General features: G+C 35.4%; 1 protein-coding gene across 4 annotated transcripts in view; it reads right to left on the reverse strand.

Annotated features, from left to right (window-relative positions):
- RhoGAP93B (MyTH4 and RhoGAP_KIAA1688 domain-containing protein RhoGAP93B) overlaps window positions 1-21633 on the reverse strand; it is a 121077-nt gene that overhangs the window by 81141 nt on the left and 18303 nt on the right. For all 4 annotated transcript variants that reach the window (XM_069818597.1, XM_069818598.1, XM_069818600.1 and 1 more), the window contains exons 2-3: window positions 6402-6503; window positions 818-956 (exon numbers count right to left, since the gene is read on the reverse strand). In XM_069818597.1, the coding sequence (XP_069674698.1) occupies window positions 818-956; window positions 6402-6503 (241 nt within the window). The remainder of the gene's footprint in view (window positions 1-817; window positions 957-6401; window positions 6504-21633) is intronic.

Below are 21633 nucleotides of genomic sequence, written 5' to 3' on the forward strand. Positions count from 1 at the left end.
TACTCGGTTGTTTAATGATGCTGTATCAACTGCTAGGTTATTTAGCGTCGATGGGATTGGTGATAGTGAGATGATATTTGGCGAGATGAGGCCGAGAATTCGCAATAGATTACCTGACATTCGCCTTATGGTTGGGGAAATTCATGCATGATGGAATACAGGCCCATTTTCATCGAAATCTCCAAGAAATCTAACACAGATATTTAGTGGGCGATGGAGTGGTCGGAGAGGTCCAGTACATTGGCCTGCTGGTTCTCCCTTCCATTTTTGGTCTTGGGGTCACTTGATGGCTTTGGTGTATGCAACCCTCATCAATGATGAGCAAGCACTATAGGAGAGTGTCATCAATGCCTGCCAGCACATTCGAGACCAATCAGGAGTGTTTCAAAGAGTGTGTGATTCCCAAGGATGCATTACTATGAATGGACATCACATTGAACACTTCCTATAGCAATGGTGAACAAGTGCTCATAGCTCTTAATGTATGAGTTATAGGACCCATGTTTGTTAGACTTTTTTTTCTTATTTTGGTGCATATTACCACCTCTTAACACCCTGTACACACTCCAAAATATTTTCTTATTTTGGCGCATACTACCATCTCTTAACACTCTGTACCCACTCGCAAATATTTTCATTAACTACTCGTAATGTATATTTTACGTCTTTCTCTAAACGAGAACAAGTTTATTTATATTAAACGAGAATAAAATGAGAGATTTTAAATTATAAAACAAGTTAAATCCATCCCGGACATTAATAAGAACTCATCATAAACAATCTTCTCACACGTACAAGGTCAAGCCTGCACCATTACCTGGAGCTTTGCAAGTGGGATTATGTCACAGTTCTGTGGCCGGTGCCACACTGTTTTCTGGGATGTTGCATTGTAATAGTAGAACCTGGATGTGTTCTGATCAAACAGCTCCCACCACTGATTATTGTCCGTCTTCTTGCTGAAAAATGAATACATTAGATCTATTAAAGACACTCCAAACTACTAATAAATTAATTATTTCAATCCAAGTCAAATATATATTTGCATATATGCACCCAAATACATAAGAAATGCTCATTCTAATCTCACAGCAATATAAACCCTTAAAAAATCTGTCGACAAGATACACACAGAATTTTTCAAAATAGTTGTCAAGAACTGATACAAGTGGATGTGTGCCCAAGGAGATAATATACTGGGAACTCATGGACTAAAACGCATTCATGGGCTATTTTAAATTATTAAACCTTCTCAAGTCTTTGTAAAGCATATCATTTCACAACCTCCTACTAGCACATTCACAGAAAATCATTACTGTGCTCTGGAGCACAACAGCTAACAATTTGAACTTCATAACACTTCAGATGTTACAGATGTCATCACCTACACATTTCAAATAGAAGTGAAGAGTGCTCAGCAAATAAACTGCATAAAATCAGCAGCACTTCCTTACTTGTTAGTGATGATGGAAACTGTATTCTGGGATAATTATAACGAAATTTCTAGGGTTTATAGGGATATTTTTTATATAATCGTTGTAAATTAATATTCTTTGTTCTATATTATATCGAAACCTCACTAAATTACACAATATTACACAATGAACTAAACACAGAGCAATAAACATGCCAAAACTAGTTCCACATTCAACAACTCAACTGCATATGAAACAGCTAGCATGACTCGTAGTGGTCAATCCTGACTATGCTAGGAATATAGTTTGACCAGCTTCAATTGTTTCAGATCAACCTTACTGGCAGATAACAAATACATATTAAATTGGAAACACCATGTTGATAAAAATGGAGAATGATGTAAATTTAAAACATGTAAATAAAGAGCAATCACAACACCGGTCTGCATGGGTTTTATTGTTTTGAAAAAAAAAAAGTGTTTCTGAATCATAATTTCATACTGATTGTAAAAATGAAGCCCATTTTCGTGTATCACGTCAGAATTTTTCACAATTAAAAATTTTATGTTTCTAAATCATCATTACTTTTCTGCACTTGACATTAAAAACAATTATTTGAAAGGCACGACAATTTATAATTTCAACATTATTACTTAGAATGTGAAAGAATATTCTTCCTTCTATATTGAGTAAAGCCTAGTCTTACTATTTCCTTTTTGTAGCTTAAAATGACCTGTGAGTTCGACATCCGTTATTTATTCCTGAGGATTCTTATCTGTTTCACCTATCATAATCTATAAACAGAAAGTTGAAATCCAAGTCATAAAATTTATTGAAGGAAATACTTACTCTTTTAAGAGAGGGTGCAATCCAGCCTGTGAGACTACACATTTAAAATCTTTCATAGATAACCTACCTTCCTTTAAAAGTAGTTAAGGTAAAAGGTAAACATAGAAACAAACGATACTGCGAGCATCTGGTTGAGATTTCATTGTTATGTTTTGCAGTTCTTTGTAGCAAAATGGTGGCAAGCTATAAAAGTTCAGATTTAAGAAACTATTCTTATGCATTTAAATTGTAAATTATGTTTTATTTAATGATGCTCGCAATTGCCGAGATTATATCAGCATTGCCGGTGTGCCGGAATTTTGTCCCGCAGGAGTTCTCTTACATGCCAGTATATCTACTGACATGAGTCTGTCGCATTTAAGCACACTTCACACTTAAAATGTGCTTAAATGCCACTGATCTGGGTCTGGATTGAACCTGAAACCTCGGACACAGAAGGCCAGCACTCTACAGACTGTGCCACCCAAACCGACTGCATTTCTCTTAGAACTTATAGAAATGTATAAACCTTTTCCATGCTTAAGGTAAATCAAATAAGTTATAACAACACTTAAAACAGCGAAACTACAGATATACTATTTAAAAATGGTGCTAAGGAATCACGAACAAATTAACACAGAACCATGGAGGAATAGTATTTCTCGAGTGATCACATTTCTCCATGGGAAATAATTGACTTCAACGACCTCTTACGTCTTCTTGGAGGACTATAAGATTAGGAGGTAAGTCTGAGCATGTATGTGCAATCATCCAATTCAGATATACCTTACGGAGTTAAGCCAATACAGACTTACTTCCAGGTGAGTTTTTGCATGTATGAGGCCTTTAAGACAAGGGAGAATCATAATAAAGAACATGTCACATAACCTACTTCCATTATCTGAGGATGATTTTAGGAGTTTCATGTATGATGGTGTCATTTTCCTGTGACAAACTGCAACAGTGGCACTGTGGTGTACAACAAAGGACACACCTTAGCCAAAGCTTTGGCAACAGTTTACAAATCAGATGAAGGGGTGTGATGGCCAGCTCACACCTACATATGCTTAGCACTGCAGCACATTAATGTATTTAAATGAGAGGGTGTGGAATGATGCATCATGGCATAGTGTGGTGTGGCATAATCTTATTCAATGGAAAGAATATTTCTTGATGGTGCATCAGAGTTAGAAGTTATTGGATAGATGCTCGGTTTTTCCATTTGAGGCTGAACTGTTAAAATAACAAAAGTCAGCTGTCTTTTTATTATCTGTGCATCTTAACTCATTGCTGTTGTTTAGTCAACTGTCCGAAGACAGGTCTGACCCTCACAAGTGATACCAACAAGGGCACCACTTATGAGAAACTAGACCAGGAGATAATAAGGTAGGTTGGCCAGTTACTTTCCCCCTCCATTGCATACATCGCCGACTAGCTACATATTACACTAGTTAGACTTCAGATGCATACAAACAATTGTTCTTCTTCTGACACACAGCGTCAAGTGAGATGTATTGACTGAATAGATGTATATACATATCAGCCAGAACCTCAATCAGAGGATCTTAATATAGGTTAAAAATAAAAATGGCTTGTGAAAATTCATTAATTTGGTGGAGAAATATCCATTTCTTTATGACAAAAGCGACAAAATATTATTGCAACAATAACATATGTTATAATGGTTGGAGGGAAGTAAGTTGGCCTAATAAAAAGATTAAAAACAGTTTTAAAATTATTTTGCAATATGCTATTATAAAAAATTGTTGGTTAATAGAATCAAATGTATGAGAACAATAAAGAATTATGGTAATAGGTACCAGATACAGTACTATATTTGCCACTAAAACAATCAAACAAACCATTTTGTTTAGCCACTCCATGTCGTATAGGACAGCATCAATCTAATAGGAATGGACTAGACTAGAGAAAATATCAGAACAGTGCAACATGAAGTGAAATGTAGCTGTGAGCAGGTCATACTGGGTATTGGATGAAGAAACAGTAAAGTACACCATTTATGTTCAGACATGCATATCCTGAAAAAGTTCATATTTTGTTTAAATTGGATGCATAACTTATTGAAGAATGGTGTCAGTAACTATATACTGCCATATAAAATACGGCAGTGGTGTTTTAATGCCATTCAGATAAGCCAATTTGACACAAATGATGCTTTCCACAAGAATTCCTCAAGCAAATCAACAAATTCAACATACATTAAGCATGTTTTTGCCATTCTAGAGAAACAGTCATGTATGACTGCAGAAGGGGTTGGAATACTGCAAGCTGATGTTTATCGAATTTCAATCTAACTCAGGAAGCGAAAAATCAATGCAAAGTTATTCATGTGGTTGAATGTGCAGTAGCGCAAAGTTATTACGACATTATCCACTACGTAATTTCCTTCAATGGTGGACATGAGAGAAGGATGGAAGTTCGTCACGCATTCTGGAGGATGCATTCCTTAAATTCATACAGCAAAGTACAGAATGTCATACACCAGGGTGATCAAGATGCTGGCAAGATACACTGTACACACACGCAAAGCTATACTCTCGTGTATTTCACTAATGCAGAACTCATTCTGGACCATGCTACATCTTACAAGTTTCACTGCCAACAAGCCATATGCTCCACGTTAAGAGACAAAATTCATCCAGTCATTTATCACAGAGAACTACAACTTTAGGAATATAACATCATTTTCTTACAAGACAATGTGATTCCACACATAAGAATCCAGCTGATCGCATCTCATACCTCTGGGACAAATAAATGTAATGACTTCAACAGTGATTGTATTGAATAAAGAACATTCTGCTTTAACTCATTTTGTTCTTCACTTGCAGTGTTCTCATATACGAAACTTTTGAAATTGTCTACAAAAATAAAACTAACAGATTTATAAAGTCTCCATTCTGCATAAACATTATTTGTGTAGCTCCTAACAAAGTATTAACTTATTGTAAATTTACATACACCATTATATAATTAATACTCATCACTTAGATTCCAGTCATGTCGTGAAAGTCACAGCAGGAGTGCAAACTTATATGCTCTTAGAAATATCATTAAAATAAGGTTACCAGATTTTTTTTCACAATTTCGGACAGATATCGAAGTTTATGTGCGAATAGCAGGTTACACTAAACGGGATCATAAAAGAAATGAAGACATCTTACAAGAACTGGGAATTGAACCTGTACTGCAATATATTCATCAATATTAAGACAACTGACTTCACCATGTCAAGCGTATGCCTAGAACAAGGATTCCTCGAGCGATCTTGAACTACAGACCAACAGGGAAAAGATCACTGCGTCGCCCTGTGAAGAGATGGGAGGAAAACTTTTGTACACTGGAACAGTCATTCCAGGACTGTCACCTATTGTTATTGTTATTGTTATTATTATTATAATTATTATTGTTGTTATTGTTGTTATTGTTATTATTATTATTATTATTATTATTATTATTATTATTATTATTATTACAAAATTATTTGCTTCTTCTAAAGTTTTATTGTTCGTAATTTGTCAATTAAACTACATCATAGGTATGTAAAGTTATAAAAAAAACTCTTATAGGGTTCGCTATTATCCTCAGTTTCCCATATCCATGGTAGGTTTCAGAACATATCTTCCACAGATACAGGAGGGTTACTGTATATAACATAACACAGCACAGGCATACTATGAAAAATTGTTACTGCCATGATTCTTACCTTATTATATTATAATTTTAAAAACTGTAACTGTATATTTACAGAAAATATTTCAACAAAATGCCATCTTCTTGCAGGTCTTCCTACATCTCTATAACCAGAAGATTCAGGGCGGAACAGGAGAGTTCTCCTAATCCTCAAAAGGCGTTGATGTTGATTTCAAAAACGTTTGTACATCTTTTCACAGATTTGCATAGTCGAGCTTTACTTACCAGAAATTGAGGGATGTAGTTCATCATCATCTCTATTTCAATTAATCAACTTATATTTGCCTTCAACAATTAACTTCCTTTTTTCTTTAATGTATCACATCACATTATATTGTACATGTTTATTGTATTCAGGACCCTTGTGGTCACTCAAAATTCTTTGAGCTGATGTCTATAATTTAGAAATTTATTATTATGATGGTACCAACATCTGAATTTACTTACACAGGCACTCCAGGTGGAGGATCCCATACACATTCCCCAGTTGTAAGATTGGCATACATATGCTCTTTAGTACGCGGTTCTATAATTTCCACCCACTCCATCCTGAAATAAGAAACAAAAATTACAAATTTAACATACATTTACTGTAAGTTCTTTTTTCTGAATAAACACGTATTTTTTCAGTTAAATTGAGCCAAGGGAAGAGTACAATCAATTATATCCTAATAATAAAATTAATATGGTGTATTGTAATTTTGCATAAGTTATTTCTGTATAAATTTAACCCACTTGTGCATTCTTAATTGATTCATACCATTTGCTTTATTTATATCACTGCAAGTAGGATTAATGATGAGAATATTAAAAGTCAGAAATACAACACTGGATGACTATTTTAATACAAATTACTAAAACAAAATTAAATTATAAATGCACTTTAAAGACGAATATCTCTCTCTCTCTCTCTCTCTCTCTCAAATCTATACAATCCTGAATTTTGAATATTTCTGCACACTGCCATTGAACCACACAATAAAGTAACAAATTTTACATAAACTTTCAATGTAAGGACAAGTATACAACATTTGTAATCGATTCTACACAACATAAATGTAATGAGTAATTAAATACGTAATCAGCAAAGTAGTCAAGTAAGAAACTACTTTTCAACCAATGCTATAATATTAATGATGTCTGTAGGTAGTATGGTGGTATGAAAATCTTCAATAAAACAATTACATAAAATTGCAAAACAATAAGTTAATCTCAAACTGGAGCATTTCCTACAAACAAAATAAACCGTGCATTAATTCACAACAATAATAATAATAATAATAACAATAATAATAATAATACTTCTAGCTTTTAGAGAACCCGGAGGTTCATTGCCGCCCTCACATAAGCCCGCCATCAGTCCCTATCCTGAGCAAGATCAATTCAGTGCTTACCATCATATCTCACCTCCTTCAAATCCATTTTAATATTATCCTTCCATCTACATCTCGGCTTCCCCAAAGATCTTTTTCCCTCCGACCTCCCAACTAACATTCTATATGTATTTCTGGATTTAATGTTCCTAATTACAGTATGTTAGATGAAGAATACAATGTGTTCAGTTCTGCATTGTGTAACTTTCTCCATTCTCCTGTAACTTCATTCCTCTTAGCCCTAAATATAATAATAATAATAATAATAATAATAATAATAATAATAATAATAATAATCACCACCACCATCATCCCTCACGATTCTAGACCAGAACTCTTAAGATCTTCTACCTAGTTTTCTCTCTTCTCCGAATTGGTAGTTCAAAATTTGTTGAAGGATTCTGTTATCATCCATTCTTAGTATTGTGTTATATTCAGTTTCGCTTGTAATTTCTCATTCATTCTAAAATAAGATATGATTTTTAACTCTTGCAAAATTTCTTCGTTTATTTTATGGTCTAACAATATATATATATACCTTATTTCCTTGAAAGAAATTCATTTCTGCGGTTTGTAGGCCTGTCTTGTTAAATCATGTTTTCGAAGTGTCCAAATTTCACTACCATACAGCAAAATTGAAACTGCTAAAGTGGTGTGTACTTCAAATCTTGTTCTTCTTTGAACCTGATTAAGTTTGAACATTTGAATCAATGTGTCGAATATTAAAGTCCCAACACTGGACTATCTATTCAGCGTCAAGTCAGACCTGTCATGGAGAACCTTTAACTTCTTTAAAGACACAAATGAATAATCGAGCAGAATAACATCTCAATATCTAAAAACCTACCTGAATACCAGAAACTTCCGGAGTGTGAACCAACCAAACATAATTTTATAAATTTTAACTTATACCATACCCGTGGCTTGATTCTAAATGGTACGTCAAAAAGAAGATATACCCAGTCTTACGGAACTTTCAACTTTTCAATTGTGCAGACAGAGGAAGATCAATGTTAGTATGAAAATTAAACTGAAAAACAGTATTTGAAAAAAAAAAGTTAATCTATACCGTAAGTAGGGCACTGAGCCGTGGGCTAAATGACTGGAAGTAGTAAGAAGTAAAAATAATAAAATAACCCTTTGGAATAGTCTATATTTCGTCAAATTAGGCTTTAACAGGTCTCGTCTACCTTACTACTCTTCAGAAGTTTTGGAGAATTAAACTAACTAGTCACCTGTCCAGTAAGTAGTGAACTAAAATGATTCTCTGTCGAAGGCAAGAGAAAGTAGTTGTGGCAAATGCGCGGAATACGTGGAAATGGTAAAAATAAAAGTAAAAAAAAAAGTACCGAAATACTGTTCGTAAACTTCAAGCATTTGGAAATATAATATAATATAATATAATATAATATAATATAATATAATATAATATAATATAATATAATATAATATAATATAATATAATATAATATAATATAATATAATATAATATAATATAATATAATATAATATAATATAATATAATATAATATAATATAATATAATATAATATAATATAATATAATATAATATAATATAATATAATATAATATAATATAATATAATATAATATAATATAATATAATATAATATAATATAATATAATATAATATAATATAATATAATATAATATAATATAATATAATATAATATAATATAATATAATATAATATAATATAATATAATATAATATAATATAATATAATATAATATAATATAATATAATATAATATAATATAATATAATATAATATATAATATAATATATTTCATTCAGTGTCTTTCACTGCAAACCAGCATTTTCCAATTTTGCCTATTTTCCACCTACCTTTTAATTTCCGCATTTGATCCATGTATTTTAATGTTTTCTATCATCAAATTCCTTCTTTTGCTCTGAACGTGCCCGTTAGCTTATACTCAAACGTGCGCACGCAATATTAAACACGCACGAACATGCACACGTACACTTGGTCAAAATGAAAGTGGCCGGTCTCTTGAGCAGTGAAAATTTTCTAAGATGAGCGCGCAGTTAACTAACATAAACCTCCGTGTGCCGCTTTAGTTAACTCCATAATACAAGGCCCTGATTTGGGCTACCTCCACAGCATGCTTCGAATCTCTGTAGAGAATTTTTTGTTTTGTCCTTCCTTTTATTTTTTACAACTCCTTTTAGTGTAATATAATCAAATAATTTTGCTTATGTTAATTCATGTTACTTACAGATAATTACAAACTTGGTGAAAATTTGTGGTTATAATTCCACGAAAACAGGATATATTTTGTCATTAGAATTAGGGTTTTTTGGTTAAGCTACTTAACTTCTATTCAAACAGTTCGAGTTCGAATCTCCGTAGTGAATTTTTTGTTTTGTCCTTTATTTTATTTTTTACAACTCCTTTTAGTGTATCCTCATCTCACTACATCTGGCCAAAATATTGTAAAAAATTGAAAAATTATAAAATATTATAAAAATTGTAATTGTAATTGTAATCTTGTTAAATTTTGACTTGTTCCACATCTTAAAGCTTCATTGCTCATGTAAGATCTAATGTTAATGTTATGTTTTATTTAACGACGCTCGCAACTGCAGAGGTTATATCAGCGTCGCCGGATGTGCCGGAATTTTGTCCCACAGGAGTTCTTTTACATGCCAGTAAATCTACTGACATGAGCCTGTCGCATTTAAGCACACTTAAATGCCATCGACCTGGCCCGGGATCGAACCCGCAACCTTGGGCATAGAAGGCCAGCGCTATACCAACTTGCCAACCAGGTCGACTTTAAGATCTATGGAATATAATAAATGAAATGAAAAAAATGAAATAATCAAGTAATTTTGCTTATGTTAATTCATGTTACTTAGATAATTACAAACTTGGTGAAAATTTGTGGTTATAATTCCACGAAATCAGGATATATTTCGTCATCAGAATTATGGTTTTTCTTCTTGTTTACAATTACTACGTTTAGGCCCTGATGATCACGGATTTAGATTAGTATAATAATCATATTTCCTGTAGCACAACTTGCAAATTAATTATTGCCAATTATTTAACCGTCAACATATTTATTGAAGGTTCCTTAGGTAAAAGAGTGCAGAGCAGCAGGGATTAATAAAATAATCAACATAGCATTTTACTATGAAAGCCCCTAATTGTCGTCTTTAGTGTTACTTCCATTCAGTGGCATATACTGGTTAAAGGGTTTGGGCTACCACTGACCCTATTATTACATAAAATATATTTTAAAATCCCTATAATAAAATTCCTTACATATTTATATGAATTCCAGACGTCTTGATTGGGACGAAAATACGTTGATGACTTCGTCATTGAAGTTACAGTTGGGCCACTTGCAAAGTTTCTGTAGAAATGACTTTTCAATGGATATTAGTGCCAAGCCGGATAAACGTTCTTGTGTATGAGTTGATCTACAGTAGGATTTTATTCTCTTCAACGCAGAAAATGTTCTTTCTACCGTTGCTGACGTAGCTGGTATTGTCACAATTAATGTTGCCAATTTAAGGACTTCAGGAATAACTTGGTTCAGCTGGTTTTCATATATGGCAGATAATATTTCATGGATAGGTTTGTTCGAAAAATCAAAGACTTCTGCTGAATATATTACACTTAATTCATTTTTCAAACGTACTTGATCAAAGTGACTGTTATAGGACTGAAATAATTTGTTTAGTGCCTCATTCAGGAAGTTTTCTCTATAAGCAGAACATTTTTGAGAATCTAGAAGATGTGTGAATTGAAGCTTTCCATAATCAGAAAATCTGTCAGTAATTTCCATGTGCATACGATCTAGTATGCTGTAGTACAGCTGCCTGTATTTCAATTCATCATCTCCTTTTCTTCGCTTTAATGGTGGTTCCATTGTATTGGCTGAAGAATTTTCATTTTCCATATTACTCCATATGGACGGAAACCCATTACGTCTGAACTCGGATATAGTATTTTTTTAACTTTGATACCTCTTGCAGGTAGTATGCTGTGTCTAGACTTTTTGTCTGAAGAATATTGTAGAGCACATCTGTACGTGCGAACACTCTAGCATAGACTTCAAGAAGAAATATATTCTGAAACTATGTGAAAAAAATTCAAATATCCTTGAGCCTGCACAATTACAGCATCATCCCAGTTTTCTTCAGAGTCATTACAAACGATATTTTTAAAGAAAGCAGTCCGTTTTTCTCTCTATTTCTTTACTGTATTTACAAGCCGAGATGTAAAATTCAATCTAGTTGGTGCTACTTTTGGGAGTTTCTTGTTCATAAATTCCTTGAGTTTTCTGATCTTTTAGGAGATGATGAGAAAAATGCAGCTAAACCCGACAGTGTTTTGAAAAAAATGCGGCATTCTGGAATGGATGAAGTAGTTTGTTGCAAAACTAAATTGAGAACATGGCTGTAACAATGGACAAATAGTGCTTGAGGATACTTTTCTTGAACTTTTGCTTTTAAGCCATTAATATTTCCCGCCATAACTGAAGCACCATCGTATGTCTGTGCAATTAACTTATTGCCTTCATTGTATTCTGCTGTAACACCTTCCACATGCTGAAACAAAGCAGCAGCAGTTTTGTCCGAACTGACATTTGTGAATCCTATAAACCGTTCTTGAACATTGGCAGTACTGTCGATGTATCTTAAAACAGTGGACAATTGACTCTGATTAGAGCAGTAACTTGTTTCATCAACAACAATGGCCACAAAAGGTTTTATGTTCTTTATCATAACCCCACTTATAGCAAATATTAAGTCATTCTGAATTGCGGGAGAAGTACCACGAAATACTGTTGAACTCTCAAGATGATTGGCCAGTAAATGGTCAAATTCACTTAAGGAACTTAAATATTCAATATAATTTCCTATATTGTCTGATTCCACATTCTCGTTATGACCCCGAAAAGCCAATTCTTGTTTTCCTAGAAAGCAGACTGCGTTAATAAGACGCAGTAAAATCTCCCGATTTTTTTTTTCACAAGAGCATTGTGTTGATGTGTAGAGCTTTTTGCTTATCTAGCTGTAAATCAATTCTTGTCTTCCCAAAGTTTGCAAAGTTCATGCTACTACAAATATGAGCTTTTGATTTGTCGTGTTTTAGGACTGCCGTTCGAAGGGAGTTCATATTAGAAAACCTCTCTTTTGACCACACATTAGTTTCGCGGCTAAATAACAAAAATGGCCAGCAAAATAGTTTAGACAGTTTAGAACTACCACACAACCAATTCCATTTACCATATGATGTTGAAGTGAAATGGCATGTGTACTCACGCTGTTTTTCTTTTCCGTCCATGGACAAATTTAACTCAGGAGTTGGTCTTTCCATTTTCACAATTTCAACTTTCTCGTTGTTATGTACGACGGTTAAAAGGCACTTTTAATAAACCTTCTATTACACAGTCATTTTCAACACAAACCTCTCCAGAAGCTTGTTCTGCCATATTTTTCACAATATCACTTAATTGAGAAATTAAAAACTTAATAATTCACAATTAATATAACTCTTAGACACTCGAACAAATCACAAATTTAAAATACTGCACTGCAAGAACAAAATCACATTCATGAGCTAGCGTATTAAGCGTATTGTTGCTTCGCGCCTTCGAAGAAACCGATTACAAGAGCGGCAACTCGCCCGGCCTATACTGCATGATGGAAACAGTAGGGAGCGGGGGACAGGACAGCGTGCGCGGAACAGTCACAGGCTACCTCACGTAGCAAGCGGTTTCTCCAGCGATGCCGCCTTGACAACTTGTTTCTTTTCGAGAGCAGAGAGCGCATATAAATCTAACAATTACTTTAATTTTAATTACTATGGTAAAACTAATAATACAAAATTATTACATTATGTTATATTATAAACTTTTTCTTTTGTAATTCCCTTGGGCTACCGCCGGTAGCCCCGGTAGTCCGCAAAATACGCCCCTGCTTCCATTTAGCGTCAAAAGTTTCTATTAACACGAAAAAAATAATAATAAAGCGAAAAGTTTTCTAATGATAAAAAATGACGAAAATCTGTTATATTTTCACTGATGCATTTAAAAGACAAAAAAAAAAAAAGTTTAGTAACTCTACGGAGATTTGAACCTGCCACCTCACGAATTCTTAGATAACGCTCTACCAACTACGCTAAGAGTTTTACTGCAGTCAGAGTGGCATTGTAACCAGCAATGGTCATACTCCACTCAAGAACCTATCATATAGTATAGTATAGTATAGTATAGTATAGTATAGTGTTTGTGTTACAATATTCACTGTTTAAACACTCTGAATGATCTGTTTGTTTTAAATCTCGTATATGAATTATTTTCTCGGAAAATTTTAGTGGTTAAAAGTTGTGTTCCCCATTATAACTACCAGAAGAATATACGCAATCTTTTGAACAAAGCCTAGCTGTCCCGAGCGCTCACGGAGATACCCGATTCGAAATTAGTCTCTCAGATGCCGGCCATTTTCATTTTGACCAAGTGTACAATAAGGTTCAAAATGAATGGGCCAGCGACAAACGTCGAAGTTCCAGAAACAGAACAGTGCGCACGCTCGTCTCTTTGAAGCACCAGTTCACAAGATGACACACTTAAAACATGCAAATGTGCTGTATTTCGTTCTAAAATATGTTATAAAATAAAACGAAGGGTTGATCCTAGCTGCAGCCAGGCCTCTGAAGAGTGAAATAGTAATACAATTTATAAATACTAAATCTATCGAAACGGGGTACAAATTTATCGAAACAAAGATGAACGAGAAAGAAAGCTACGTAATATGTCAAATTAAAGAATAAGCCATTGTAGCGTAGGTGGCTTAAGCATGGGTCTAGAACCAAATAACATTGGTTGTAGTAGGTTCGAATCTCGGTTAGTCTTAATTTTTTACATTACAAATTTACCATAATAACTTTTTATATTCACCATTTACACAAGTACCAAGTGGCGACATCACCTGGAAGTCGATTGAATGTTTAATAAATAGAACAATCCGTCCCCCAGACAACACTACTGTGTTAATAAAACCGTCTGCATTTATATTCGATTTATAGATTTTAAAATACATTTAACTACAACATTAAAACATGTTACCATTGTAAACATTAATTTAGTTCTATTTGTTTTAATAATGGCAATACTGAAGTGATACTGTTTACCATTCTTCAGTTCATATTGAAGTTTAGCTTTCTGTATGTTTATTCTTGACAGGGAGCGTTGACAACGTTTGAAAACCAATTTTCATAAATGATAAAACAATATTCGAAATAATAAAAAAAGTAGAGCTATATGTTATAATAATATATAACATATTATATTGATATTTCATATTCGTCAGTCGCATGTCCGATAATTGCAGCCGTTTAGGTTCCTGAAGCCCCCTTTTGGACAAGTCATGATATTGAAAACTTTAATTACGGCCTACATATCGAATTAAACCGTAAAATTTTGGGTGGGATCTAGAGATGGCTAGTTCATCTTTTTATTTCGCTACATATTAACGTTATTTTACTTTAATATGTGTTTTGAATATTAACTCCAGACATAAATTGTATTTTCGTCTAAAAATATCCGTGACACCTACAAAAGTTTCACAGCTCTCATAATATAGGATCACCCCCGTCTTACAAATGTGTTATGACAAGGAAAGAGAATTCTATTACAATGAGACAGTCTTCACTCAGGGCAGCGATTATGTGGCTTGGTCTGGGACATCTGTCAACAAACAAGTAAAAATAATATAATCATCATTATATTTTACGACACGGATTAAGTCAAGATTGTTCCGGTTTCAAAGTGACTTAATATTTATCTGATCAGCGTTTTCTTGGGCGTCCTATGTTTCTCCTTTCAACGGGTTTGTAATGAAGTAGTTTATATGGTATTCCAGGTAGTTCTATTCATTCTACGTATTCTCTCCATCTATTATTGCAGCCTTCTGTTTATTGAGATATTAATTGAAATTTCCCCTGTGTAGCATGGCTATACTTATATAAATAATATCGCAGACAATTATTAACTGCTGCGAAGTATAAGGATCTGACATTATTATTATTATTATTATTATTATTATTATTATTATTATTAGTATTATTATTATTATTAGTATTATTATTATTATTATTATTATTATTATTATTATTATAATAAAGGTGCTATGTTTACTTATATTTTATGTGCTCCTGATTTTCGAGAAATAAACTATTAATTTGGTATAGACTACAGGCCAGGTCGTCCCTAATAGGCCTAATAGCCCATAAATTATGGGCTGCAATACGTTTGCAAGACTTGTATAACCAAGTTTCTTCACAAATTCCACTAACAGTTGTCATTAAAAATATAAAATAATAGAAGAGGAGACGACATTAAGGGATATGCTACTGGAGCTAAATAACAGCTGTGAGCAGTATGGGATAAAGATAAATGCAAACAAGACGAAGACCATGGTTGTCGGAAGAAAAATAAAGAAGGTAAACTTTCGAATTCTGAATAAGGCAGTAGAGGATGTGGACAGCTTCAAATATTTGGGATGTACACTTAACGGCAAAAAGAATGGGCCGACTCTTGGTCGATAGAAATGCTAAGTTTTATCGCGCGGTTCACTCGTATAAACGCACTGCAATTCAAGGCATTGCTGTGGTGTCCCTTCATTGAAAGTCACCCGTCTACAATGCAGTTAACCTTACAAGCTGTCGTGGCCCAATGGTAAGATGTCTGACATCCGTAGCAGAGATCGTGAGTTCGCCTCCCAGTACGGTAAAATTGTTTTTTTTTTATTAATTTATTAGTTTAAATGTGAAATAGCATTTGTTCATAAACTTCGTTATGCCTGCCTTGTAAAAATATTATTGCCCATCACCTGTGGGCTATTAATAGGGAGACCTGGCCTGTAGAAGCAAAAATACTTATTTCACATCCTAAAAAACCGGACGCAAATCAAACATAAATAAATAATTAATAAACAAAAAAAAAACAATTTGTTAATATATTAACAAAAAAAAGCCTGTGCTGGAGACTAGTATCTCGTCCACAAACCACCTGTGTCAACAACTGCCCTCATTCTGCGCGGCATGGAGTCTACAAGATTATGGAGCAGGCCACCTCCTCCCACGCATCTAGAACTCTGTCCCACAATTCGTCAGCTGTCCAAACGTGTAGTTATTCTGCCCAATTAGAGCCTAGGATCCGTTTGACTGTAGCCCACAAATTTTCAATCGGATTCATATCCGGTGATTTTGGAGACCAGTCGACCAGGTCGACATCAGGACTCCTCGTAAACCATCTTTGAATCCGATTGGCGATGCGTACCGGGTGATTATCCTGCTGAAAGAAAAGTGTTCCTTCTGGGTATTATCGTTCTCGGGCGGAAGGGATCATTACATTTGCCAAAATGTGTTCGTAGATTTCTGCCGTAAACCGACCGTGGATGCGTTCCAGAACTCCTGACCCATCGTATGATATCCCCCCCCCCCAACACGCGACCCGACCTGTAAAGTCATCTCACGAAGCGTTCTTCGTATCAGTGGCCATCCGTACGATAAACTAAGGCAGGCCATCGTTGCTACCGGAGACAATTGCCTCGTCAGAGAAAATGACATTTCTCCAATGAAGTCTTGTCGGAGAGTAGCATACGCTAGATGGTCCACGGCATGCTCCATCGTCAAATGTTCTCTCCTCACAGCTCAACGACACCGTATGCTTCGCTGTCTAAACGTCTCCTCAGGGTGTGTGGGGAACCTGGAAAGTTGGACGCTATGTTGAGTTGAGAGGCAGTTCTAAAGGGGTGATTCCCAACTTCTCTCAATAACATGGCGTCCTCTTCCCTTGTAGAGATGCGCGGCCAACCAGGAATAGGACGATTCATAACTTCACCATTCTCCATAAACAATTTAGCACACCGCTTAGCAGTTGACAATGGGACTCCAACCTCTTTGGCCGCCATCGACGCAGAATAACCGAACCAGGACTTGTTGACGGAGTTCTTGTCTCTCTGCCGTCTTCAAACGCAATGACGAGACAGAACGTTTTATTAACATACAGGAGTATAGCTTGGAAAAGAGAAGGAGGTTTATTATTTATTAGAGTTTGGGTGTGTTCTAAGAGATATCGCCACATAAATATAGCTTTGCGAGACATACACGATGACAAATTTGTAATTAAAAAAAGAAGATTGTGGGAGACTCGGACCTTGAGCTACTACTATTAACTCATTCAATAGACCAATGCCGTAACGACTTACGCTACTGACACTGTTAACACGTTTCAGCATAATACATGGTTTTCCTGTTCATATTCGCTTCGGTTGATTTTATATTTATCAATTTTATTATTATTTCACTCTTCAGAGGCCCTGATGTATCTAGAATCAACCTTCCATTCGATTTCATAACATATTTTAGACTCTTAAACCAAATACAGCAAATTTAGATGGATTAATTATGTGTTACCTGGTGAACGACGTCTTTGATGAGACAAGTATGCGCAATGTTATGTATCTGGAACTTACAAATTGTCGTGGGCTCATTCTTTTGTCGTTAAGTGTACTATAAGCAATAACATGAGCTGCAGCCAGGAAGTCAAAAGGAGGATAACAATGGCAAATAAAGCTTTTAATAGAAAAAGGAGCATCTTTTGAGGACCTCGGGAAAAAGAACTAAGGAAGAGACTAGTGGAGTGCTTTGTGTGGAGTGTGGCATTTTATGGGGCAGACACATGAACATTACGACTAAGTGAAGGGAAACGAATAGAAACATTTGAAATGTGGATATGGAGAAGAATGGAGCGTGTGAAATGGACAGACAATAAGAAACGAATCATCTGTGTTGGAAAGAATTAATTGGTGAAGAAGGAATGATGCTGAAACTGATCAGAAAGAGGAAAAAGAATTGATTAGGTCACTGGCTGAGGAGAAACTGCTTACTGAAGACTGCACCGGAAGGAATGGTGAACGGGAGAAGAGTTCGGGACAGAAGAAATATCAAATGATAGACGACATTAAGATATATGGATCATATGCGGAGACTAAGAGAAAGGCAGAAAATAGGAAAGATTGGAAAATGCTGGGTTTGCAGTGAAAGACCTGCTCTTGGGCAGAACACGTATGTATGTATGTCTGTATGCACAATTAAAAAAACAACTCTGCCGGGAAACGAACTTACAACCTCTGGTTCCGAAATCAGGCACCTTACTCCTACGCTACAGCACCTCGTTGCATTTGCTGTATTGTAGACGTATCACTATTAAAGAATCAACCGGAACAAATATCACAGCATTGCCTTTGAACGCAATGAGTTTACTCGTGTGAATTTGACTTTAAAACTTTACATCTAAACTGCCGAGAGTCGACCCATTCTTTTTGAACTAATTGTACACACGCAAGTGTAAACACAGACCACATAACCAAATGTTTATCCATGCATACACACCACTCGCATACGTACAACTAAAATATACAGTGTGATTAAAAAATAACACCGATAACTCTTAGCATGTTGTGCAGAAGAGCCAACTGATCTTAGTGATCATTTGTCAAGCAGGGACACTTGTCCTGAAATACACAGCTTGGGCGCTGTGGGGCATCAAAGTATGACAATGCTGCGGATATAGTGATGGGCGTGTGTTCCACATTTTGTCAAGAAACCTCCGCCAACCCAACAAGAGCATCACATTGTGCATTAAATTACAAAAGGGGGTTGGAATTGTCGACCTCCAACTTTATTACAGAGTGTACATCGGCGGTGCAGTGATTGGAGCACATGATCAAATACGAGTACGTGTGGTTGTGTGCTAAGTTTCACAGTCGCTGCGTGAATTCGTGCGATAAGGTTCTCCTCTTATCTTACAGGAGTCTCTTACACCATACCCTTCATACTACCCTAAATAAATAGTTAAGGGGCATAAGATCTGGTGACCATGAAACAGGTCTCCTACCATTGCAATCCATTCTGCCGTATGCAAGCAGCATACCGATCATTTCCGTAGTTCTATACTGGTACATGTCTTACTGCTGTTAACAACGTTACTGGAACACACCACAAACGACCCAATTAAGATGTAGAACATGGACTATGTAGTAGTCGTTCATGTGCAGGAAGACTATCAGGTGCAGTTAGTCCATCCACCTTTCACTGATGACTAATGGGTTGCATAACTACAAGGCTGCCATAAACAATTGGAACCAACTTTGATGCCCCATTGCAGTGAAACCACGATTTCTCGAACATGGGTTCCCTCTTGAAAATTGATCAGTTTGTTGTCCTGTACAACATACTAAGAGTTGTCGCTGTTTTTATTTTATTTTAGTTGGTTATTTTACGACGCTGTATCAACTGCTAGGTTATTTAGCGTCGATGAAATTGGTGATAGCGAGATGATATTTGGCGAGATGAGGCCCAGGATTCGCCATAAATTACCTTGCATTCACATTACGGTTGGGGAAAACCTCGGAAAAAACCCAACCAGGTAATCAGCCCAAGCGGGGATCGAACCCGCGCCCGAACGCAACTTCAGACCGGCAGGCAAGCGCCTTAACCGACTGAGCCACGCCGGTGGCTGTTGTCGCTGTTATTTTAATCACCAGGTATTCAGTATTCTTGAAATAAATACAAGTGTAGCACAAATTTAATTAATTTTTTTCCCCTTCATAATTTGGTGTGAAGAAATTACAAACATATTTCCAGAGGCCAACAACATATAAATTTTCACACAAAAATTAAATTATGGCTTATTTAACGACGCTCGCAACTGCCGAGGTTATATAGCGTCGCCGGTGTGCCGGAATTTTGTCCCGCAGGAGTTCTTTTATATGCCAGTAAATCAAGTGGCATGAGCCTGCCGCATTTAAGCACACTTAAATGCCATCGACCTGGGCCGGGATCGAACTCCCAACCTCGAGCACAAAAGGCCAGCGCTATACCAACTGCGCTACCGAGGCCGACAATTTTCAGACAATGAATACATTTTACGTACTAGTGTTTGTGCATGTCCATAAGCAATTATGTATGCATAGAAAGAAAAAACAAGAACTTTCTTCTCTACTAATTCAAGATTAGCTTAATCTCAGGTGCTTCACATTCTTGCGGTTGGTTTCTTTACAGAATATGTAGCAGATAGTTGACGTGCTTCCATCTGCGATGCAGATGTGACAAGTTCAGTTGCGGCACATAATATCCTGGTGTGTAATGGGATGAATTTAGCTTCATTTGGCGATACAATATATAGAGTTAATTCTGTGGAATTCTGATATTCTTCTGACAACGATGATAAGTTTTTGTACCTCACTCATATGTTTTTCGCCATGGGCCCACAGTAAATGTAGCCCCTTATTAATAATTGTCAAGTAATTTCTTAATTACTTTCAAACGTACATGTATCTAAACTGTATTACGTGTTTAATTGTAAACAACACTTTAAACGATTTTTTTATGTTCCAAGACCCGCATCTTTCCTAATACTACAATCTTAATTATCATATATTTCGTGCCATCAGCTGTTCATAAACTGGGGATTCGGAAATCAATTAGTACATTTGTAGCGTTTGCTAATGCATTTCTATTTCAAATGCGTATATCTTTTCACTGGATACCTCACTAACAGCTTCCTCATCAATCTCTGTAATTTCACTGTGCAAACTATTTTCTGGTGTTATGTTTTGTGTTATAGTACTTGAGTCTTCGTTTCCCATAAACTTTATTGCTTTAGAATTTAAGTAGCGCCATAAAATACTGCCCTCTGTCGAACACAAGAAGTAGTTGTGGCAACCGTGCGGAATACGTGGAAACGCCAAGAAAAAAAAAGTTACAACTGACACACAGCATATTATACTATTACGTCATTCTTACAGTTTCTTGGCTGGTACTTAACAGAGAAGAACACAATAACTAATTAAACTCGCTTGGTGGTGATTGAGTCAAGTTGTTGACAGTAATAATTACCACTGCGCGTGGGATAAATTACGAGAACCTGACCCGGTGTCGATAGCCTTACAGTCCACCGAGGAAAAATAGGAATTCTTTCCAATGCGAACGACATAAAGCGTGTTTTGTGTTGTCCCTAAAAATTTTCCGCGCTCTACACCTGAATTGTATGTGCATGTGCATAAATAATAGTTTCCACGCTCTGCTGATAGATAGCGTGAATTCGTTTCGTATTTTAGTGCTGAAATAATACTGTAGAATAATTATGGAATATCTCCACAAAAATACCAAACATATTTGTCAAGCTAAGACGAAAATGTTTTCTTTGTAAAATATGAGTACTAAACATTTATATCCAGTA

Source organism: Periplaneta americana, chromosome 2, assembly GCF_040183065.1.
Source record: "Periplaneta americana isolate PAMFEO1 chromosome 2, P.americana_PAMFEO1_priV1, whole genome shotgun sequence".
NCBI lineage: Eukaryota > Metazoa > Arthropoda > Insecta > Blattodea > Blattidae > Periplaneta > Periplaneta americana.